This window comes from Coregonus clupeaformis, chromosome 25 (genome assembly GCF_020615455.1).
Source record: "Coregonus clupeaformis isolate EN_2021a chromosome 25, ASM2061545v1, whole genome shotgun sequence".
NCBI lineage: Eukaryota > Metazoa > Chordata > Actinopteri > Salmoniformes > Salmonidae > Coregonus > Coregonus clupeaformis.
This window is the reverse complement of record NC_059216.1, coordinates 22,985,462-23,011,095: the sequence shown is the minus strand read 5'-3', so window position 1 is coordinate 23,011,095 and position 25,634 is coordinate 22,985,462. Positions and strand designations below refer to the sequence as shown.

The window sequence follows — 25,634 nt, the reverse complement described above, 5'->3', positions numbered from 1 at the left end:
AGAGTGGAGGCTGTTATAGCAGCAAAGTCGGCACCAACACCATATTAATGCCCATACTTTTGGAATGAGATGTTTGACGAGCTGGAGTCCACATACTTTTGGCAATGTAGTGTACTTTGGACTTCACTTTTTGTAAATGCAACAAAGAAGTGCTTCTGTCCGTAGAGAATGTGATCTCCCAATGCTTGTGTCAACATTTATTTACATCAATGAGAGGGTGGGTAGAATAAGATCATAGATAAAAAACATAAATGCATTACTTAAGGCACCACACTTCTGTCTGTAATACTAGTATCAAAGATAAACGTAACAATATGACATCATCATTCAACGGGATGAGCAACAACAACAAACTTCAAATCTGCCAAGACGGTTGCTATTGGCTCTTCCCGATTTGCGCCCTCTCTTGAGGCATGCCCACAATGGGAAGAGCCAACAGTGTCAGTCTTATCAGATTAAAATGGTATTATTGTTGTTATGAGCAGGAAGTCGCCCTACTGTGCATGATAATACCACATTGCTGCATACCTTTGAGGCCACAACTGCAGCTACATAATGCAAGGCAAAACATGGGTCTAATAAATACCCTCCAGCAAGTCCCAGGCACGCAAGTTACGTCAACAAAATGAATAATCAATTCCAAAATAATTAATTGTAAATCAATAATTAAACATGGCTGGTGAACATTCATTCTATTTAAATAATTGGGATCTCCCTGTGCTCTCATGCATTGTGCGCTTGTGTCAGAAAAGAGGAAACAAAACCACTAATTGACTGGTCATGTAACTGATCTGGAATTTAGTGGATATGGATTGATGACTACAGAAAATGGAGAGGAAGTTCTGAGAGTAGATCAAATCAAGTCAAAATGTATTGGTCGCATACACAGTTTAGCAGATGTTATAGCGGGTGCGAAATACTTGTGTTACTAGCTCCTAACAGTGCAGTAAAATGACAAACAAGTAAACAAATAATAAATAATCAAAAACTAAAACATGAAATCAAGAATGTGAGAACGAATCCAATTAACAAACCAAATAACACTGTGTCAGTCATCCAAATGCAATCTATGCGTGTATACACCAAAATATATAGTAAGAATGATATGTACAGCAGTATACAGTGGGGAAAAAAAGTATTTAGTCAGCCACCAATTGTGCAAGTTCTCCCACTTAAAAAGATGAGAGAGGCCTGTAATTTTCATCATACGTACAAGTCAACTATGACAGACAAAATGAGGAAAAAAAAATCCTGAAAATCACATTGTAGGATTTTAATGATTTTATTTGCAAATGATGGTGGAAAATAAGTATTTGGTCAATAACAAAAGTTTCTCAATACTTTGTTATATACCCTTTGCTGGCAATGACACAGGTCAAACGTTTTCTGTAAGTCTTCACAAGGTTTTCACACACTGTTGCTGGTATTTTGGCCCATTCCTCCATGCAGATCTCCTCTAGAGCAGTGATGTTTTGGGGCTGTCGCTGGGCAACACGGACTTTCAACTCCCTCCAAAGATTTTATATGGGGTTGAGATCTGGAGACTGGCTAGGCCAATCCAGGACCTTGAAATGCTTCTTACGAAGCCACTCCTTCGTTGCCCGGGCGGTGTGTTTGGGATCATTGTCATGCTGAAAGACCCAGCTACGTTTCATCTTCAATGCCCTTGCTGATGGAAGGAGGTTTTCACTCAAAATCTCACGATACATGGCCCCATTCATTCTTTCCTTTACACGGATCAGTCGTCCTGGTCCCTTTGCAGAAAACAGCCCCAAAGCATGATGTTTCCACCCCCATGCTTCACAGTAGGTATGGTGTTCTTTGGATGCAACTCAGCATTCTTTGTCCTCCAAACACGACGAGTTGAGTTTTTACCAAAAAGTTATATTTTGGTTTCATCTGACCATATGACATTCTCCCAATCCTCTTCTGGATCATCCAAATGCACTCTAGCAAACTTCAGACGGGCCTGGATATGTACTGGCTTAAGCAGGGGGACACGTCTGGCACTGCAGGATTTGAGTCCCTGGCGGCGTAGTGTGTTACTGATGGTAGGCTTTGTTACTTTGGTCCCAGCTCTCTGCAGGTCATTCACTAGGTCCCCCGTGTGGTTCTGGGATTTTTGCTCACCGTTCTTGTGATCATTTTGACCCCACGGGGTGAGATCTTGCGTGGAGCCCCAGATCGAGGGAGATTATCAGTGGTCTTGTATGTCTTCCATTTCCTAATAATTGCTCCCACAGTTGATTTCTTCAAACCAAGCTGCTTACCTATTGCAGATTCAGTCTTCCCAGCCTGGTGCAGGTCTACAATTTTGTTTCTGGTGTCCTTTGACAGCTCTTTGGTCTTGGCCATAGTGGAGTTTGGAGTGTGACTGTTTGAGGTTGTGGACAGGTGTATTTTATACTGATAACAAGTTCAAACAGGTGCCATTAATACAGGTAACGAGTGGAGGACAGAGGAGCCTCTTAAAGAAGAAGTTACAGGTCTGTGAGAGCCAGAAATCTTGCTTGTTTGTAGCTGACCAAATACTTATTTTCCACCATAATTTGCAAATAAATTCATTAAAACTCCTACAATGTGATCTTCTGGATTTTGTTTCCTCATTTTGTCTGTCATAGTTGACGTGTACCTATGATGAAAATTACAGGCCTCTCTCATCTTTTTAAGTGGGAGAACTTGCACAATTGGTGGCTGACTAAATACTTTTTTCCCCCACTGTATATATACAGTGGGGAGAACAAGTATTTGATACACTGCCGATTTTGCAGGTTTTCCTACTTACAAAGCATGTAGAGGTCTGTAATTTTTATCATAGGTACACTTCAACTGTGAGAGACGGAATCTAAAACAAAAATCCCGAAATCACATTGTATGATTTTTAAATAATTAATTTGCATTTTATTGCATGACATGAGTATTTGATCACCTACCAACCAGTAAGAATTCCGGCTCTCACAGACCTGTTAGTTTTTTTTAAAGAAGCCCTCCTGTTCTCCACTCATTACCTGTATTAACTGCACCTGTTTGAACTCGTTACCTGTATAAAAGACACCTGTCCACACACTCAATCAAACAGACTCCAACCTCTCTACAATGGCCAAGACCAGAGAGCTGTGTAAGGACATCAGGGATACAATTGTAGACCTGCACAAGGCTGGGATGGGCTACAGGACAATAGGCAAGCAGCTTGGTGAGAAGGCAACAACTGTTGGCGCAATTATTAGAAAATGGAAGAAGTTCAAGATGACGGTCAATCACACTCAGTCTGGGGCTCCATTCAAGATCTCACCTCGTGGGGCATCAATGATCATGAGGAAGGTGAGGGATCAGCCCAGAACTACACGGCAGGACCTGATCAATGACCTGAAGAGAGCTGGGACCACAGTCTCAAAGAAAACCATTAGTAACACACTACGCCGTCATGGATTTAAAATCCTGCAGCGCACGCAAGGTCCCCCTGGTCAAGCCAGCGCATGTCCAGGCCCGTCTGAAGTTTGCCAATGACCATCTGGATGATCCAGAGGAGGAATGGGAGAAGGTCATGTGGTCTGATGAGACAAAAATATAGCTTTTTGGTCTAAACTCCACTCGCCATGTTTGGAGGAAGAAGAAGGATGAGTACAACCCCAAGAACAGCATCCCAACCGTGAAGCATGGAGGTGGAAACATCATTCTTTGGGGATGCTTTTCTGCAAAGGGGACAGGACGACTGCACTGTATTGAGGGGAGGATGGATGGGGCCATGTATCGCGAGATCTTGGCCAACAACTTCCTTCCCTCAGTAAGAGCATTGAAGATGGGTCGTGGCTGGGTCTTCCAGCATGACAATGACCCGAAACACACAGCCAGGGCAACTAAGGAGTGGCTCCGTAAGAAGCATCTCAAGGTCCTGGAGTGGCCTAGCCAGTCTCCAGACCTAAACCCAATATAAAATATTTGGAGGGAGCTGAAAGTCCGTATTGCCCAGCGACAGCCCCAAAACCTGAAGGATCAGGAGAAGGTCCCTGCTGCAGTGTGTGCAAACCTGGTCAAGAACTACAGGAAACGTATGATCTCTGTAATTGCAAACAAAGGTTTCTGTACCAAATATTAAGTTCTGCTTTTCTGATGTATCAAATACTTATGTCATGCAATAAAATGCAAATTAATTACTTAAAAATCATACAATGTGATTTTTGTTTTAGATTCCGTCTCTCAGAGTTGAAGTGTACCTATGCTAAAAATTACAGACCTCTACATGCTTTGTAAGTAGGAAAACCTGCAAAATCGGCAGTGTATGTCACGCCCTGGCCTATAGAACTCTAGCTAGTTTGGTCAGGGTGTGAATATTCTAGGTTTGTATTTCTATGTTTGGCCAAGTGTGGTTCCCAATCAGAGGCAGCTGTCGCTCGTTGTCTCTGATTGGGGATCATACTTAGGCAGCCAGTTTTCCTGCCTGTGTTGTGGGATCTTGTTGTGTTCCTGTTTAGGCTTGTGTGTTAGCCCTTTGGACCGTTACGGTTAAGTTTGTTATTTTTGTTACTGTGTCGTGTGTTTATTAGTTAAATAAACATGTACGCCTTTCACGCTGCACCTTGATCCGACCCGTCTCTTAACGTACGTGACAGTGTATCAAATACTTGTTCTCCCCACTGTATATATACACTACCAGTCAAAAGTTTGGACACACATACTCATTCAAGTTTTATTTTTATTTTTTACAATTGTTTACATTGCAGAATAATAGTTAAGACATCAAATTGATTAAATAACACACATGGAATCATGTAGTAACCATAAAAGTGTTAAACAAATTAAATTATATTTTATATTTGAGATTCTTCAAATAGCCACCCTTTGCCTTGATGACAGCTTTGCACACTCTTGGCATTCTCTCAACCAGCTTCATGAGGTAGTCACCTGGAATGCATTTCAATTAACAGATGTGACTTGTTAATTTGTGGAATTTCTTTCCTTCTTAATGCATTTGAGCCAGTCAGTTGTGTTGTGACAAGGTAGGGGGGTATACAGAAGATAGCCCTATTTGGTAAAAGACCAAGTCCATATTATGGCATATAATAATAATTATTAACAGCTCAAATAAGCAAAGCGAAACAACAGACCATCATTACTTTAAGACATGAAGGTCAGAAAATACGGAACATTTCAATAACTTTGAAAGTTTCTTCAAGTGCAGTTGCAAAAACCATTAAGCGCTACGATGAAACTGGACCTCATGAGGACCGCCACAGGAAAGAAAGACCCAGAGTTACCTCTGCTGCAGAGGATAAGTTCATTACAGTTACCAGCCTCAGAAATTGCAGCTCAAATAAATGCTTCACAGAGTTCAAGTCACAGACACATCTCAACATCAAATGTTCAGAGGGGACTGAGTGAATCAGGCCTTCATGGTCGAATTGCTGCAAAGAAACCACTACTAAAGGACACCAATAATAAGAAGAGACCTGCTTGGGCCAAGAAACACGAGCAATGGACATTAGACAAGTGGAAATGTGACCTTTGGTCTGGAGTCCAAATTTGAGATTTTTGGTTCCAATTGCCATGTCTTTGTGAGACACGGTGTGGGTGAACGGATGATCTCCGCATGTGTAGTTCCCACCGTAAAGCATGGAGGAGGAGGTGTTATGGTGTGGGGGTGCTTTGCTGGTGACACTGTCTGTGATTTATTTAGAATTCAAGTATGGCTACCACAGCATTCTGCATCGATACGCCATCCCATCTGGTTTGCGCTTAGTGGGACTACCATTTGTTTTTCAACAGGACAATGACCCAACACACCTCCAGGCTGTGTAAGGGCTATTTTACCAAGAAGGAGAGTGATGGAGTGCTGCATCAGATGACCTGGCTTCCACAATCCCCCGACCTCAACCCAATTGAGATGGTTTGGGATGAATCGGACGGCAAAGTGAAGGAAAAGCAGCCAACAAGTGCTCAGCATATGTGGGAACTCCTTCAAGACGGTTGGAAAAGCATTCCAGGTGAAGCTGGTTGAGAGAATGCCAAGAGTGTGCAAAGCTGTCATCAAGGCAAAGGGAGACTATTTGAAGAATCTCAAATATAAAATATATTTTGATTTGTTTAACACTTTTTTGGTTACTACATCATTCCATATGTGTTATTTCATAATTTTGATGTCTTCACTATTATTCTACAATGTAGAAAATAATAAAAAATAAAGAAAAACCCTTGAATGAGTAGGTGTGTCCAAACATTTGACTGGTACTGGTAGTGGCTTGCGAAAGTATTCACCCCCCTTGCCATTTTTCCTATTTTGTTGCCTTACAACCTGGAATTCAAATGGATTTTTTTGGGGTTTGTATCATTTTATTTACACAACATACCTACCACTTTGAAGATGCAACATATTTTTTATTGTGAAACAAACAAGAAATAAGACAAAAAAAACAGAAAACTTGAGCGTGCATAACTTTTCACCCTCCCAAAGTCAATACTTTGTAGAGCCACCTTTTGCAGCAATTACAGCTGCAAGTCTCTTGGGGTATGTCTCTATAAGGTTGGCACATCTAGCCACTGGGATTTCTGCCCATTCTTCAAGGCAAAACTGCTCCAGCTCCTTCTCGTTGGATGGGTTCCGCTGGTGTACAGCAATCTTTAAGTCATACCACAGATTCTCAATTGGATTGAGGTCTGGGCTATTCCAAGACAATTAAATGTTTCCCCTTAAACAACTCAAGTGTTGCTTTAGCAGTATGATTAGGGTCATTGTCCTGCTGGAAGGTGAACCTCCGTCCTAGTCTCAAATCTCTGGAAGACTGAAACAGGTTTCCCTCAAGAATTTCCCTGTATTTAGCGCCATCTACCATTCCTTCAATTCTGACCAGTTTCCCAGTCCCTTCCGATGAGAGGTGTTGGGTTTGCGCCAGACATAGCGTTTTCCTTGATGGCCAAAAATCTCAATTTTAGTCTCATCTGACCAGAGTACCTTCTTCCATATGTTTGGGGAGTCTCCCACATGCCTTTTGGCGAACACCAAACGTGTTTGCTTATTTTTTTCTTTAAGCAATGGCTTTTTTCAGGCCACTCTTCTGTGAAGCCCAGCTCTGTGGAGTGTATGGCTTATAGTGGTCCTATGGACAGATACTCCAATCTCCGCTGTGGAGCTTTGCAGCTCCTTCAGGGTTATCTTTGGTCTCTTTGTTGCCTCTCTGATTAATGCCCTCCTTGCCTGGTCCGTGAGTTTTGGTGTGCGGCCCTCTCTTGGCAGGTTTGTTGTGGTGCCATACTCTTTCAATTTTTTAATAATGGATTTAATGGTGCTCTGTGGGATGTTTAAAGTTTTTTTATTTTTTATTTAACCCAACCCTGATCTGTACTTCTCCACAACTTTGTCCCTGACCTGTTTGGAGAGTTCCTTGGTCTTCATGGTGCCGCTTGCTTGGTGGTTCCCCTTGGTTAGTGGTGTTGCAGACTCTGGGGCCTTTCAGAACAGGTGTATATATACTGAGATCATGTGACAGATCATGTGACACATGTGATTGCACACAGGTGGACTTTATTTAACTAATTATGAGACTTCTGAAGGTAATTGGTTACACCATATCTTATTTAGGCGCTTCATAGCAAAGGGGGTGAATACATATGCACGCACCTCTTTTCAGTTATTTATTTTTTTAAATGTTTTGAAACAAGTTATTTTTTTCATTTCACTTCACCAATTTGGACTATTTTGTGTATGTCCATTATATTAAATCCAAATAAAAATTCATTTAAATTACAGGTTGTAATACAACAAAATAGGAAAAACGCCAAGTGGGATTAATATTTTTGCAAGGCACTGTATATATATATATATATATATATATACAGTGGGGAAAAAAAGTATTTAGTCAGCCACCAATTGTGCACGTTCTCCCACTTAAAAAGATGAGAGAGGCCTGTAATTTTCATCATAGGTACACGTCAACTATGACAGACAAAATGAGAAAAAAAATCCAGAAAATCACTTTGTAGGATTTTTAATGAATTTATTTGCAAATTATGGTGGGAAATAAGTATTTGGTCAAGAACAAAAGTTTCTCAATACTTTGTTATATACCCTTTGTTGGCAATGACACAGGTCAAACGTTTTCTGTAAGTCTTCACAAGGCTTTCACACACTGTTGCTGTTATTTTGGCCCATTCCTCCATGCAGATCTCCTCTAGAGCAGTGATGTTTTGGGGCGGTCGCTGGGCAACACAGACTTTCAACTCACTCCAAAGATTTTCTATGGGGTTGAGATCTGGAGACTGGCTAGGCCACTCCAGGACCTTGAAATGCTTCTTACGAAGCCACTCCTTCGTTGCCCGGGCAGTGTGTTTGGGATCATTGTCATGCTGAAAGACCCAGCCACGTTTCATCTTCAATGCCCTTGCTGATGGAAGGAGGTTTTCACTCAAAATCTCACGATACATGGCCCCATTCATTCTTTCCTTTACACGGATCAGTCGTCCTGGTCCCTTTGCAGTAAAACAGCCCCAAAGCTTTGTTACTTTGGTCCCAGCTCTCTGCAGGTCATTCACTAGGTCCCCCCGTCTGGTTCTGGGATTTTTGCTCACCGTTCTTGTAACCATTTTGACCCCACGGGGTGAGCTCTTGCGTGGAGCCCCAGATCGAGGGAGATTATCAGTGGTCTTGTATGTCTTCCATTTCCTAATAATTGCTCCCACAGTTGATTTCTTCAAAGCAAGCTGCTTACCTATTGCAGATTCAGTCTTCCCAGCCTGGTGCAGGTCTACAATTTTGTTTCTGGTGTCCTTTGACAGCTCTTTGGTCTTGGCCATAGTGGAGTTTGGAGTGTGACTGTTTGAGGTTGTGGACAGGTGTCTTTTATACTGATAACAAGTTCAAACAGGTGCCATTAATACAGGTAACGAGTGGAGGACAGAGGAGCCTCTTAAAGAAGAAGTTACAGGTCTGTGAGAGCCAGAAATCTTGCTTGTTTGTAGCTGACCAAATACTTATTTTCCACCATAATTTGCAAATAAATTCATTAAAAATCCTACAATGTGATTTTCTGGATTTTTTTTTCTCAATTTGTCTGCCATAGTTGACGTGTACCTATGATGAAAATTACAGGCCTCTCTCATCTTTTTAAGTGGGAGAACTTGCACAATTGGTGGCTGACTAAATACTTATTTTCCCCACTGTATTTATATATATATATATATATATATATATATATATATATATATATATATTACAGTGAGCTATGTCAAGAATCCAGTATATAAATACGCGGTGTGTATAAACAGTGTAACAAAAAGGCAGTAGTATATGTATTAGAATGAGCTACAGCATGTGAAGAATACAGTATTCTAATACACAGTATTCATATACTGTATGTCTTTATACATTTTTAGTATGTCTTATATTGAGCTTGTATGAACATTGATACATTCAACAACTGAAGTGAAGCAAGTGAAAATGTAAGATTAAACTAAGTGGACATGATTTGTCTCTCTGAACAATAACACAGACAGTGAGTGTCAAGTCTCCTACCGTTGCTCCCTTCCGGCGCTCTGATTCGCCGGTCTCCTGAGCCACCGGTCTGAGCTCACCACCTCGGCAACACCGGAATGGAAACCCAACGCACCCTAATCACCTCCAGCGCACCTGCACCTCATCATCTCATCACCACCCCTATTTAGCCCTGGACTGTTCTGGATGATGTGTGTGATTGTTAAGCTTTGTGTCGTTTACTCTATCTTTGTTATTTCTCTTGCTCATTGTTAAGTAAACCTTGACCTAGTTAATTCCTGCGTCTGCGTCCTGCCTCTTCGTATACTCAGTACGCGTCACAGAATAACAAACCAAATGAAAATGGATGCAGCAGGAGTTTCCCAGTGCCTCAACCAGCACCAGCAGCAGCTTGCCCAGTTGAACGCCGCCATGCAGGAAGTGGTCCAAACTCTGCATAATCTGCCTAGCGCTCCGGTTCCACCTCAGGGAGCGGCGAGTGCCCCCAATCCACCTAATACCGTGCTATCACCCACTCCTGCAGGAACCCTCGCCCTACCGGAGCGCTATGACGGTAAAACTACTAAATGTAGCGGCTTCCTGCTACAGGTTTCCCTTTATCTGGCTCGTCAGCCTGGGGAATATCCATCTGACCAAGCCAGGATAGCGTTGGTGATTTCACTTCTTGAAGGAAAGGCGCTGGATTGGGCCACGGCAGTCTGGGACGGAGAGGAGGCAGTGGCACTTCCCTACCCCATCTTCCTCGCTAGGTTCAGGGCGGTGTTTGATCATCCCACGGAGGGAAAGGACGGGGGTGAGCGTTTCCTTCATCTACAACAGAGAGATGGGCCCACGTCCGAGTACGCTCTGAGCTTCCGCACGGTGGCGGCGTCTTCCGGCTGGAATGAGCGTGCTCTTCGCACGGCCTTCAGGAGAGGCTTATGGGAGGATATCAAGACGGAACTCTCATGTCGGGATGACGAGATGGACCTTGATACCCTCATCACCACGTCCATCCGTCTTGATGACATGTTGAGAGAGCGACGGCATTCCCAACACCTCCCGGAGCCTCGACACTAACCCCATCTGAGCTATGGAAGCCGTCCTACTTCCGAGTCCTCACCCATGGAGGTGGGCAGCATCCCCCTACACCACCACAGACCACAGATCTCCTGGCGACTCCCTATCTAGGCGGTATGACTCCCATCGCCGTTCCATGAGTGTTACGTCAGCACCTTAGTTTTTTGTTCCCATAACGGTGACTGGTTATTCCTTCTCTTCCATTTTTACCACAATGATAGATTCCGGATCAGCAGGGAACCTTATAGATAGGGAGCTGGTCTCTGAATGGGAGTTGCCCACCGTGCCACTGCCATCTCCGCTACACGTCACCTCACTGGACAATAAACCCCTTGGATCAGGCACCAATACGCACGTCACTCTCCCCATCACCATTCCCACACTACCAGAACACCATGAGGAGCTGTCATTCCACATCGTCACGTCAACCCTTCACCGGATCGTCTTGGGATTGCCCTGGCTCAGACTACACAACCCCACCATCAATTGGAGCACCAAGAGGATCACAGCCTGGTCCACCTCATGCCGAAAGACCTGCCTGCCGGTGGTTTGTTGTTCCACGTCAGTGGAGAGTCCGCCCTCCAGCCCAACATTCCACGTGAGTATGCATCTCTCTGATGTCTTCTCTTCATTAAAGGCTACGTGTCTCCCTCTTCACAGGCCCTGGGACTGCGCCATTGACCTGCTGGAGGGACAACACCCCCCGACAAGTCGCATTTACCCCCTTTCCATGGCGGAGACTGAGGCCATGGAGAAGTATGTAGCGGAGACCCTGAAACAGGGGTTCATCAGACGCTCTACCTCTCCTGCCTCTGCCAGCTTCTTCTTCGTGGCCAAAAAAGAGACTGAGACCATGCATTGACTACAGGGGGCTGAACGCAGTCACCACCAAGTACCGGTAGCCCCTCTCTCTGGTTCCGTCGGCCATCGAGCAGCTACGAGGGGCCCGGTACTTTACCAAGTTGGACCTGAGGAGTACCTACAACCTGATCCGAATCCGGGAAGGAGACATTCAGCACAACCTCAGGCCACTATGAATACTGCGTCATATCCTATGGCCTTGCCGACGCACCTTCTGTGTTCCTGTCCTTCGTCAATGACATGTTACGGGACATGCTGAGTAGACAGGTGGTGGTGTACATTGACGATATCCTGATCTACTCGGCTACGTTCGAGGAGCACGTCAGGGACGTCCGAGTTGTCCTACTCCGCCTCCGGGAACACAGCCTGTTGGTGAAGGGGGAGAAATGCGAATTCCACCAACAGGCCATCTCCTTCCTGGGATACCGGATCAGTCCTCAGGGGGTGTTCATGGAAGGAGTGAAGACGGACGCCATCAGGTCATGGCCAGTTCCCACCACCATCAAGGGCCTACAGAGCTTCCTGGGCTTCACTAATTTCTACTGACGTTTCATCAGGTCCTTCAGCTCCTTAGCCGCCCCGCTCACCTCTCTCCTTAAGAGTGGGCCTCAGAAGCTGGCCTGTAACCCTGAGGCTGACGCTGCCTTCAAGAGGCTGAAGGAGAGGTTCACCACAGTGCCCATCCTAAAACACCCAGATCCATCTAGTCCTTTCATCCTGGAGGTGGACGCATCGGAGGAGGGCGTGGGTGCAGTCCTCTCCCAGCGGCACAGTAAGCCAGAGAAAATGTATCCTTGTGCCTTTTTCTCTAAAAAGCTTACCCCCGTAGAGAGGAACTATGGAGTTGGAGACAGGGAGCTGTTGGCGGTGGTCCTCGCTCTGGAGGAATGGAGACACTGGCTGGGGGGCGCAGTCCATCCATTCCGGATTATTACTGACCAGTCGAATGGGCAGGTGGAGCGCATGAACCAGGAGCTGGGGAGGTTTCTTCGTTGCCACTGTCAGGACCGGCAGGGTGAGTGGGCGAGGTTTCTTCCCTGGGCAGAATATGCCCAGAACTCCCTCGTTCACTCCTCCATGTGGCTCACTCCCTTCCAGTGCGTCCTGGGGTACCAGCCGGCCCTGGCCCCTTGGACACCCAGCCACACCGATGCGCCCGCTGTCGATGAGTGGTTCCACAGGGCTGGACAGCTCTGGGATGCCGCCCATGTCCATCTCCAGAGGGCCATTCGTCGGCAGAAGGACCAAGCCGACCGCCACCGCAGTGAAGCCCCTGTTTTCCAGCCTGACGATCGTGTCTGGCTGTCCATAAAAAACCTCCCTCTCCGCCTGCCCTGCAAGAAACTGAGCTTTGTGGGGCCGTTTAAGGTCCTCCGGCAGATAAATGAGGGATCATACCGGCTGCTCCTTCCCCCTCACTACCGTGTCTCACCCACTTTTCATGTGTCTCTCCTCAGGCCGGTGGTTCCTGTTCCTCTGGCGGTTGCTGTGCCCCGGGGTACGCCTCCTCCGCCCCGGACATTGACGGGAGTCCGGTGTATGCGGTGAGGGACCTGCTGGACTCCAGGTTCCGTGGGGGATGGCTCCATTACCTGGTGGACTGGGAGGGGTATGGTCCTGAGGAGAGGAGCTGGGTTACAGCTGGGGACGTTCTGGACCCCAACCTAATTTGGGACTTCCACCGTCGCCGCCCTGACCGGCGACATCCAGCGGCTGGAGCCACGCGTCCGGGAGAGGGGGGTACTGTCACGTCTCCTCCCGTTGCTCCCCTCCGGCGCTCTGATTCGCCGGTCTACTGAGCCACCGGTCTGAGCGCACCACCTCGGCAACACCAGAATGGAAACACAACGCACCCTAATCACCTCCAGCGCACCTACACCTCATCATCTCATCACCACCCCTATTTAGCCCTGGACTGTTCTGGATGATGTTGTGTGTGATTGTTAAGCTTTGTGTCGTTTACTCTATCTTTGTTATTTCTCTTGCTCATTGTTAAGTAAACCTTGACCTAGTTAATTCCTGCATCTGCGTCCTGCCTCTTCGTATACTCAGTACGCGTCACAGTGAGTGTGCACTCATATAATAAAATTCAGAGTTTAAAAGTCTCCTCAAGATCTTTGGAAATTATTTTAACTTGTGTCGCTGGTATAAAACTACAATAAACTCAGCAGGCAAATTAGGCTTTTACCCAATCTAGCACAGGCTTTTCTCATCATTTCTTATATATCCTGTTTATTTTGTCTGCTTTTCTCTCTCTCTCTCTCTCTCTCTCTCTGTCCCTCTCTCCCACCGTGACTCATGAGTCTCCTCTAGGCTCTCATTCGCCTGTCAGATTTTCTACAGTTTAACTGCATCACTAATCCAATTGCGTCTCTAACCCCAAAAAGCTCTATACCCTGTAGGTCTGCTCTTCTGAATGACCCCTCACTCTCTTCTTACCCAGACTTCTCTGGGATGTTCTCCATTGTCCAAAAATTCTAGTGGTCCAAAGAGGCTAAAAAATATGGCATAGTTTCAAGGGAGTAAGGATGTGCCAGACCAGACCAAGCACACTGGCATCCTGTCAGAAAGACTGACTAATGGCATACTATACATACCAATAGATACACCAGCAGAGAGACAGATAGACAGGTAACTTGATAGACTGATAGAGACAGGTAGATGGACAGATACAGAGACAGCCTTAGTCTCACTGACAGATTGTCGGAAAGACTCATTGGCACACAAACAGACACACACTCACGTACAGAAAATGACCGACAGACAGGTACCCGATAGGTAAAGGTGGACGGATAAGAAGACCCAGACCTAGACAGGCTTGAAGATAGGCATGTAGATTCCCAGAGATACTTAACAGACCAGCAGACGGATAGGCAATCAGACAGCTTGACAACTAACCAGGCAGGCTGACAGTTTCGAGACACTGTAAACTCGATGATTGCGTGTTAATGAAGCAGAGATTTTAAATCTATTCAATGCATGTTTTGTGCAGCCCTTGAGAATATAAAAAAACGAGTCCTCTTTTTTCTTTCTTTTTTTTCATTAATTTGATTGGCAGACCACATAGAGCGGAATGGAGGGAGGGTTTGTGGTTGCTGTGGCAACGGCCTGCTCTTTGAAAAAGGCTACATTCCTGGTATCTGATGTGTCTGTGTCACAATCGATAAAACACAGCCTGTGGGGAATAGAGAATATAGAGAATGGGGCTTCTTCCAGGGCAATGACGATGAGAGAGAGAAAAGGAGTGAGGAAGATGTGTGAAAAGGGAGGACCAGGAGATAAGAGAACAGTAGAGTAGCAGCAGCCGAAGCAAAGAGAGTGAGAGAGAGAGATACTGTAGAGACGGAGAGATATAGAAAGGGAGAGAGAAAGGGTGGGAAAGAGAGAAAGATGGTAGTGAAGACACCAGAGTGCAGCTCTTCAGAGTCGGGGAGAGGGGTGAGTGCTGTGTGTGCATGACGTGCGTATGTGCGTACTCACCCCATCTTTTCAGTGAAGGTGTCACTCACCTCAGCGGCAGTGTGCATGTATGTCTGTCTTTGTGCTTACCATCTGCTTACCTCTACATGGTTTTGTGCTTATTTACAATGATTGACAATGAGTGTGCTGCTACCAATCCTAAACTGTTTTACAGTGCTTTGCTATACATCCTATGGTTTATTATTTTTAAATTATAACAGGACAGAATAACCGGAGTAGGATCCATAATAGGCAAGGTTTATAGAATACAAAACAGATGCATTCAGGCAAACGTCTCAGACCATCTGCTATTGCCAACAACCTGTTGACGCATTTTCTTCCCTGTTCTCTTTTTCTTCCTGTGGGAACAGAGCTGCCCCTGGTTTAACTCCCGTCTCCCGCCTCCTTGCATATCCAATAGGGTCTCTACCTAGTCTCTATGGTGCGACCAGGGTCAGTCCTGGCCACAAGCCTTGGAACAACGTGCTCCTGTTTTTTTTTTACATGACAGATACCGTTCAACCCTTTGTGCTAACACAATGATAAGCATTTAAGTTTTGCATCAGCTGAACATTATAGCAAATTTTTCCATAAAGTATATTGCTGTGTGTCAATGCACTTGATTTATTTTGGCAGACAAAAGTCTGCTGATAAAGGAAAAAAGTGTTGATAGTGTGATAGGAAAGAAAGTGTTAGAAAGGATGGAGAGAGAGCAAGAGATGGAGAACAGGTGAAGAGTGACGGAAGGTGGGGAAAGAAAGCAGCAGGGGGAAAGCTTTGTTGGTAGTAATGATTTGTATAGTAGTAATGCTTCCTATTGTGCAGGATAATTCATATTAGGTATTCTAATGCGCTGCTCCTTGTGTGTGTTTTTGTGCTGCAGGGCTGTACCGTGATGGTGGTCTGCATGGATACCAAGCTGTGCCGTGACAGAGGGCAGCGTGGGTAAAAGTCATGCGGCGCTCCGCCCTGTACCACTGCTACCCTCTTCTGGGAGGGGCTCTGCTGCTCCTGCTGGCTAGCTGCATCCTGGGCTGCCCTGCCCGCTGCGACTGCTCCGCCCAGACCAAGTCAGTCAGCTGCCACCGCAAGCGACTGCCCACCATCCCAGAGGGCATCCCCATTGAGACCCGGCTTCTGGACCTGAGCAAGAACAAGCTGCGGAGCATTACCCCGGACAACTTCTCTTCCTTCCTACAGCTGGAGGATCTAGACCTCAGCGATAACCTGATAGGCGTGGTCGAACCAGGCTCCTTCAAATTTCAGCTCTCCCTGCGCTCGCTGAACTTCCACAGCAACCTCCTCCAGCTGGTCCCCGCCGGCGTGCTCTCTGGCCTGGCCAACCTCACCAGTCTGGACCTCAGCCACAACCGGTTGGTGGTGCTGCTGGACCACGGCTTCCAGGACCTTCGAAGATTGATGTTCCTGGAGGTGGGTGACAATGAGCTTGTGTTCATCTCCCAGAGGGCCTTCACCGGCCTGCTGGGCCTACAGAGCCTCACCCTGGAGCGCTGCAACCTGACTGTGGTGCCCACCGATGCCCTGGGGCACCTGCACAGCCTGGTGGAGCTCCGCCTGCGCCACCTGGGCATTGGCGCCCTGAAGCCCTACTCCTTCAAAAGACTTCCCCACCTTCGCCACCTGGAGATCGACTACTGGCCCTGGCTGGAAGTCTTCCCCGCTCTGTCGCTACACGGGCTCAACCTCACCACACTCTCCGTCACCAACACCAACCTGTCCTCCTTTCCCGGCCCTGCTTTACGCAACCTGCCCTACCTCACGCACCTCAATCTGTCCTTCTGCCGCATCCAGCACATCCAGCAAGGGGTGCTAAACCAGCTTCCGCGACTGCAGGAGTTGCACCTGCGAGGGGCTCAGCTGGCTTACATTGAACCCCTGGCCTTCCTGGTTCTCCCAACACTGCGTATGTTGGATGTGTCGCACAACCAGCTGGACTCTGTGGAGCGAGCTGTGTTCGCGTCCCCTGACAGCCTGCAGACGCTGCTTATGGGGGGGAACCCTCTGGTGTGCGACTGTCGGCTCCTATGGCTGTTGAGTGGCCGGAAGCCACCCTTGCTGCAGCTCCCTGACCCCCAACCCGAGTGCAGTGCCCCTGAGCGCATCCGTGGGAAACCCCTGCAGGACCTCAAGGAGCCGCTGGTGTCACGGTATGTGACCTGCACCAAGCCCTGGATTGGGCCCAACACCACCCAGCTGCTGCTGGCAGACGAAGGGCAGCCTGTCTGGCTCAACTGCATAGCAGACGGGGCTCCTCGGCCCTCCATGGCCTGGGTGACGCCCCACAGACGCTATGTCACAGCCAAGAGCACCGGGAGGGTGACGGTCCATACCAACGGCACCCTTGAGATGAAGGCTGCGGAGTTGCACGACAGTGGCGTGTACCTGTGTGTGGCCAGCAACGCGGCGGGCAATGCCAGCATGTCGGCCTCGCTGGTTGTGAAGAGCCTGGGCATCAGCGACAGATCGCTCTACGCCAACAAGAGCGGACTCCTGGCGGACTCCAACGGGACCTGGGCCAACGGCACCGTCCTGTACAATATGACAAACCCCATAGACCTGAAGACCATCATCATCTCCACAGCCATGGGCTGCCTGTCCTTCCTGGGCGTGGTCATCTTCTGTTTCCTCCTCCTGTTTGCATGGAGTCGTGGGAAAGGAAGGCACAAGAGCAACTTTGACATTGAGTACGTTCCCCGCAAATCGAATGGAACAGCAGCGGAGGCAAATGAGACAAGCGGGCCCAGACGAGTCAACATGAAAATGATTTAATTTTACAAACAGACCAGCTCATATGATAGTAATAAACAAAATACAGTGCATATCATTTGCAAAGTTTTCTTTGATACAGTGGAGTTGTAAAAATGAAAGTGACGTACCGATATAGTGGTGTTGATATGAAGTTGATCTAGTGATTCAGTGGACATGTTGATATAATAGTGATCTATGATACTGTGGACGTGTTTATATAAAATGATGTTATCATAAAACACACTGGATATAATACTATATAACCCACATATCAATGAGAGTGATGCTGTGATACAACGCTGGGCCTGTGCTACGCTGGTGATGTGATGACTAATGATGTTGTAGACTTGGTGTGACACCAAGGTGAGAAAGGAAGTCTCTGGGAGTGACAGGGGAGAAGTTGAGATGACAGTGGAGCCTTCATTGCTCTATCATGTCTGGAGTAAATTGTGTCTAATACCCATCTAAGCTGCAGGTGTGTTTGTGCGTGCGTATGTATGTGCGCGGTGTGTGCGTGGGTGCGTGCGTGTAGGTGTACTGCCTTTGTTGTGTGACAGGGTAATCATCAAGGATAATAGGGTCCAAAGTTTTTTTACCGGCCTTTGTATTTGTTAATTCATTGTAACAACAGTATTGTCACTGTTGAGTAAAATGTAGTATTACGTATGTTTGTATACACATGCAAATCACTCCAAACAATATCCAAGAGACCTGCTGCATAAATATTTTCAACTAGGCCATTGTTTCCCTTTGTACCACCTCAAGATAGGCATAGCTGGATTTTGGCAACTTGACCTTCAACTCAAGGAAAATGTATACACACGATATTAACAACTTCAAGTAGGATTTCAGCCAAAAGCACTAGAAGAACTCAAGGTATCTTCCTGCTGAAGAAATAGTAGCAGCTGAAAATATTGGTTATTGCATGGGAAAAAAACACAGACGATAAAAATCCTATGTTAAATCCCCTTTTATTACATTATACATTTTCCTGCCAGCAAAATCCCCTGATGTAATGTAAAAGAAACGGTCAGTGACTAGACACAATAGCAAAGATTTACTGGCCGATGTCCCCTTTGAACAGGACAAATCTCAGCCCCGGTGAGTTATGTGTTGTATTGTATCCCCTCTCATTTTTCTTTGGCCCCAATGCTTCAAGCTGGCATGTCCCGAGGCCTCCCTTGGGTTGAAATAGGTTTCTGGGTATTTAATTGATGGCATTTGAAAGTTGTGCTGTTTTTGTTTAAATGTTTTAACTGTTGAAAAAAATTATGTATTAAAGAATTACGTTAAGGGCAACTCTTTGTAAAAGAAGGGATGTAGGTGTCACATGTGTGATCCAGTTGTGATACAATGTTAAAGGTTGTATAAATGTTTTCATATGATACATTTATGGGTATATTTTCAAACGGAAATAAATCGTAATCATACAGCTTTATGTGGTCGTTAATATTTGGTAATTTCCAATGTCATATCAGTACTTTCATTTTTTCTTGACGTCATAGACCTACACTGTCTGATAGTGTAATAGCAAACCAAAGATGTGCAGACTCCTTAGCAAAATGTGAACTAGAAACTAACATATGGTGTTTTGTAGCTAGGACATAGATTGGTTGTTGTAGTGAGCCTATGACGCAGGACAAGGAAAGATAACAAATGGGTATATATTGTTTTCCCACCAGATATTAAATTCAACACTCTTCTAAAACCACACCTAATATACCCAAAAACCCTGAATCTCTCCGTCTCCTGAAACTCAGATAAATGCACCTGCTGCTGACGTCCTCATTCAGCACTCGTCTTTACAAAGATCTGTTCAAACACGTGATGCTATCAAGTTAATGGTTAAAAGTAGTTCTATCTTTGGAGACTGCACACAGGGAATATTCAAGAAGACAAGATCTAAGTCCCACCGATCTGATTTTTATCCCTTTCGTTGCAGTTGTTTCTCCACAGCTTGTCAAGGAAAGAGTGCTCCAGTGAACAATAGGGAGAAATACCACATGGATAATATGACTGTCTCCTATCCGTAGGCCATTTCTCTTAGATGAAGAGGATTTACTAATCAGTGCTTTAATGATTGGTGCTAACAAAGGCGCCTAAGCATCTGTGAATCATTTGAGACACTCTGCTTTGCGATCTGGAGAGGAAACATTATGTTATTAGCTTTATTTTATGCCTGTAATTAAACTTGGTGTCTCTACATGGATGATAGCGAGCATATTGTGCCAGCAGTGAAATTAAATTGAAAATACTGCAGGGAAATGTTCCAAAACTGCTTCTTAAAGCTTTTCTATAAAGAGCCAGACCAAATAATATCCCCTACAACACTAATGGCATCCACTCTGATAATAGCACAGCAGCCAGGCAGAATTACGTCCTCATCTCTACTTAGAATGAGGCCCCAAGCACAGCATTAGCTTGAGCTTCCTGCTTAACCTCACACGGGTCTAGACCACAAACCTCACTGCTTCCCTTTGCAATTCCCCATTAAAACAAGGCTTGTGGCAAGTGTCAGTAAGCTGCACACTGTGAAAGATGAGAGCAATAAAAGGATCGAAGCGCATCGCATCATACATTGACGTTGTTATATCAGAATGTGGATTCACACCCGAGGAAAGCACTCAAGGGAGAGTCCACTATGACATCATCAAGCTCGGGTTCTTACTCCCTGAGCATATTAAATCAGGATTAAATCAGGATGATTCCCCCTCACTAATTACCTTGGGCTCCAAGACGTTAGGACCCCATTGAGTGTCACTATGCGTACTGAGAGAGGGAAGCGACAGAGAGGGGGGGTGGGGGGGGGAGAGAGAGAGATAGAGATGGTAGCACAGGAGGCTACTGAGGGGAGGACAGCTGGAATAGAGTGAATGGAATGGTATCAATGTTCCAGCCATTACTATGAGCTTGTCCTCTCCAATTAAGGTGCCACCAGCTGCCTTATGGCTATGGGTGTGATTAATTAATCAATTAAGGTGCCACCAGCCGCCCCACCTTTTGCCCTCAGAAAAGCCTCAGGTTGTGGGGGCATGGACTCTACAAGGTGTCGAAGTGTTCCACAGGGATGCTGGCCCATGTTGACTCCAATGCTTCCCACAGTTGTGTCAAGTTGGCTGGATATCCTTTGGGTGGTGGACCATTCTTGATACACACAGGAAACTGTTGAGTGTGAAAATTCCAGCAGCGTTGCAGTTCTTGACACAAACTACCATACTCTTGTCACCTACTACCATACTCCATTCAAAGGCCCTTAAATATTCTGTCTTGCCCATTCACCCTCTGAATGGCACACATACACAATCCATGTCTCAATTGTCTCAAGACTTTAAAATCCTTCTTTAACCTGTCTCCTCCCCTTCATCTACACTGATTGAAGTGTATTTAACAAGTTATATCAATAAGAGATAATAGCTTTCACCTGGATTGACCTGGTCAGTCTATGTCATGGAAAGAGCAGGTGTTCATAATATTTTGTGCCCTCAGTGTATTTTACTTAAAAGGACAAAGGGTGAGAGAGAGACTGGAGACGAGTACAAAATTAACATAGTTATGAATTTAATATCAATATATTAATAATTAAGTTATTAATAAATTTTACATCTGCTGCAGTTAGACAGTCTCCAAGTTTTAATGTATGAATGATTAATTAGCAAGTGTGACTTTCTGTCCCCTTCCCCTACAGCAGATACTAAATCATAAAGGAAGACAAGCACGATGCGAGGTGCTGATTAACCTCTACGGGACCGGTGTCCCGTAGACGGGACGGTTGAGCTAACGTGCGCTAATGTGATTAGCATGACTGTTGTAAGTAACAGCAAACTTTCCAGGACATAGACATGTCTTATATGGGCAGAAAGCTTACATTCTTGTTAATCTAACTGCACTGTCCAATTTACAGTAGCTATTATGGTGAAAAAATACCATGCTATTGTTTGAGGAGAGTGCACAACAACAAAAACCTTATCACGGCAACTGGTTTGATACATTCACCTCTAAAGGTAAATAATGTACTTACATTCAGTAATCTTGCTCTGGTTTGTCATCCTAAGGGTCCCAGAGATAAAATGTAGCATAGTTTTGTTTGATAAAATCAATTTTTATAGTCAAATGTAGAAACTGGGTTCTACAGTTTGAACCCCTGCTGTCTCTGGCTCCACACCCACCCCGCCCGGCCATCTAGATGTGTGAAAGTTAGTGTATAAGGTAATGATCCATCATGTATGACATTCCTGGGAGTGTGTAAACTTAGATTTTGTATTACCATATCATTTTTGTATGTTCTCTATAGGTATGTACTTGAAAATGTATTAATTGACCAATTTGGCACATTTGGGCAGACTTGACACAAAATAGTCCAGTATTGCAGTGCTTCACTGGATCAATCTGAAACTTTGCACACATACTGCTGCCATCTAGTGGCCAAGAAATCTACATTGCGCCTAAACTGCAATATTATATTGTGGCCTTTCTCTTGCATTTCAAAGATGATGGAACAAAAATGAAAAATTAAAACTCATGTTTTTTGGTTTGTATTATCTTTAACCAGATCTAATGTGTTATATTCTCCTACATTAATTTCACATTTACACAAACTTCAAAGTGTTTCCTTTGAAATGGTATCAAGAATATGCATATCCTTGCTTCAGGTCCTGAGCTACAGGCAGTTAGATGTGGGTATGTAATTTTAGGCGAAATTGAAAAAAAGGGTCTGATCCTAAAGAGGTTAATTCAAGCTTTAATTCTCCTTAGATCTATCTTAAAAGTGTGCTTTAAATAGTTCAATTGTTCTATTGATGCTTGTTTGAGCTGGTGCAGCCTTTTCATGACATGATTCCTGTTGCTAAAACACAAAGGTATTCAGTTTTATGAAATATAAGTATATTTTGGTTGCAATACCAGGGCCTATAAGTTTGAGGATATTTTGAAGACACAAAACAGCTATTCCTTCATTTTGGTTAGTGGTTGCGTGTCAGACAACAGTCAAGGCAGTGAGGCATAAGTCAAGCACTTTAGCTGATGGAGAGGTCATAGCGGTGCTTAGGGGGTCATGAAGGCTAATTAGCGAGAATGAATGACCATGGCCTTGAGGACGAAACACAATTACTGACTAAATGAAAAAGTTTGCAGGAGGAGATAAGGCACCAGTTATCAGCAATGAAAAGTTTTAGCGTTAAACTTCTAATACAGTGAGGGAAAAAAGTATTTGATCCCCTGCTGATTTTGTATGTTTGCCCACTGACAAAGAAATGATCAGTCTATAATTTTAATGGTAGGTTTATTTGAACAGTGAGAGACAGAATAACAACAAAAAAATCCAGAAAAACGCATGTCAAAAATGTTATAAATTGATTTGCATTTTAATGAGGGAAATAAGTATTTGACCCCTCTGCAAAACATGACTTAGTACTTGGTGGCAAAACCCTTGTTGGCAATCACAGAGGTCAGACGTTTCTTGTAGTTGGCCACCAGGTTTGCACACATCTCAGGAGGGATTTTGTCCCACTCCTCTTTGCAGATCTTCTCCAAGTCATTAAGGTTTCGAGGCTGATGTTTGGCAACTCGAACCTTCAGCTCCCTCCACATATTTTCTATGGGATTAAGGTCTGGAGACTGGCTAGGCCACTCCAGGACCTTAGTTTGCTTCTTCTTGAGCCACTCCTTTGTTGCCTTGGCCGTGTGTTTTGGGTCATTGTCATGCTGGAATACCCATCCACGACCCATTTTCAATGCCCTGGCTGAGGGAAGGAGGTTCTCACCCAAGATTTGACGGTACATGGCCCCGTCCATCGTCCCTTTGATGCGGTGAAGTTGTCCTGTCCCCTTAGCAGAAAAACACCCCCAAAACATAATGTTTCCACCTCCATGTTTGACAGTGGGGATGGTGTTCTTGGGGTCATTCCTCCTCCTCCAAACACGGCGAGTTGAGTTGATGCCAAAGAGCTCGATTTTGGTCTCATCTGACCACAACACTTTCACCCAGTTCTCCTCTGAATCATTCAGATGTTCATTGGCAAACTTCAGACGGCCCTCTATATGTGCTTTCTTGAGCAGGGGGACCTTGTGGGTGCTGCAGGATTTCAGTCCTTCACGGCGTAGTGTGTTACCAATTGTTTTCTTGTTGACTATGGTGCCAGCTGCCTTGAGATCATTGACAAGATCCTCCCATGTAGTTCTGGGCTGATTCCTCACCGTTCTCATTATCATTGCAACTCCACGAGGTGAGATCTTGCATGGAGACCCAGGCCGAGGGAGATTGACAGTTATTTTGTGTTTCTTCCATTTGCGAATAATCGCACCAACTGTTGTCACCTTCTCACCAAGCTGCTTGGCGATGGTCTTGTAGCCCATTCCAGCCTTGTGTAGGTCTACAATCTTGTCCCTGACATCCTTGGAGAGCTCTTTGGTCTTGGCCATGGTGGAGAGTTTGGAATCTGATTGATTGATTGCTTCTGTGGACAGGTGTCTTTTATACAGGTAACAAGCTGAGATTAGGAGCACTCCCTTTAAGAGTGTGCTCCTAATCTCAGCTCGTTACCTGTATAAAAGACACCTTGGAGCCAGAAATCTTTCTGATTGAGAGGGGGTCAAATACTTATTTCCCTCATTAAAATGCAAATCAATTTATAACATTTTTGACATGCGTTTTTCTGGATTTTGTTGTTGTTATTCTGTCTCTCACTGTTCAAATAAGCCTACCATTAAAATTATAGACTGATCATGTCTTTGTCAGTGGGCAAACATGCAAAATCAGCAGGGGATCAAATACTTTTTTCCCCTCACTGTATTACCTCAAGTCCTAGGCAAATGTTAGCAGTTGAAAAGTTTTTCTGTGTGGGATGAGGTTTTCATTTAATACAACAGCAGCCTCCACTACAGCAGACATACCACCCTGGCTGTCTTTTCACCTGAAGCTAAAGCAGGGCTGGGCCTAGTCGGTGTTTGGATGCAAGACCCCCCTGGCTAAATCAGACAGATGTTGGGATCAGTGACCCAGGCTAGCGATGGAGTACATTTCCCAATGGTAAACAAATTGAGACATAGTGACAAGCATAGAATAAACGCAACCATTCATCATCTGTCTATTCATGGGTGTTGTTATTGGTCTTTCAAATACTCTAACCCAAGATGATGCCTAAAAGATGGCCTGCTCTGTGTCTTTCTCTGATCATTGTCAGTCTGATAGTCTTATCCAAAATCCACAGTTTATTGGCTTGTTAGTTTTTCCAGTATGGCGTCGAAGTGCAGCTGTCAAAAAGGGATTTAAGCCAGCTGAGACTGGATTCTTTGAAGTTCTCTGTTTCCAACCACTATAGAGATGCTTGTGTGTGTGCCTCATTTGGAATGAGAGTAAAAGGGCTCTGGGTTATTATTGTGCCCAGGACACACAGTGTTTTTTCTTTGAAATGTGGCAGTTGAGCCCTCTTGAGAAGCCTGAGTCAAATTGCCTATCATCTCTTGAAGGAAAAATCTGACAATTTCGCAACATAACCAAGGATTCCATGATCCAAGATTGTTTGATGTAATCCAATCCCAATAATTTGAAGAGAAAGTGTTGATGGTCTACAGTGAGTGTACACTGTAGTTCGTTACGAAGAGAGGGTGGTAAAGAGGGCATGGGCAGAGGAGTGGATGAATTGATCCCCTAGACACTCAGTGATATAAGGTCAGTTCATAGACCGTATATAAACATATTGTCAGTTGCACATTTCCACCCCTAATGGATTGGTGAGGGTAAGATTATCCTACATGGCTAAAAGGGAATTAAAAAGGGCATAATTAATTGACCTTCCTTCAAAATAACTCCTTCCTGCCTCACTCAACGTAACCCAAATACCTGCTGCTCATGCAGTGATATTTGTTTGTAAAGCAGGTGCAAGTCAAGAGTCAAGTAAAAGTAAATCTAAACAGAAAAATATGTGAATCACCACCTCAATTGTATTATTTGTTTTGCAGGTAAAATGACATAATCTCTTTTAGATACCTTAATATTTCGCCAGAGGGC

The 25,634-nt window shown here is 44.9% G+C and overlaps 1 protein-coding gene across 2 annotated transcripts in view; it reads left to right on the top strand.

The window, feature by feature from the left end:
• LOC121539419 (leucine-rich repeat and immunoglobulin-like domain-containing nogo receptor-interacting protein 2) overlaps positions 1-19,067 on the top strand; it is a 57,875-nt gene extending 38,808 nt beyond the window's left edge. Inside the window, exons 1-2 of one of the 2 annotated variants that reach the window (XM_045207532.1) lie at positions 14,528-14,839; positions 15,744-19,067. In XM_045207532.1, coding sequence (XP_045063467.1) covers positions 15,815-17,650 — 1,836 coding nt within the window. In that variant the 5' untranslated portion in view covers positions 14,528-14,839; positions 15,744-15,814 and the 3' untranslated portion in view covers positions 17,651-19,067. Of the gene's footprint in view, positions 1-14,527; positions 14,840-15,743 lie in introns of those variants that run through there. The other variant, XM_045207531.1, reaches the window with a different exon arrangement.
• Positions 19,068-25,634: the final 6,567 nt, after the last annotated feature.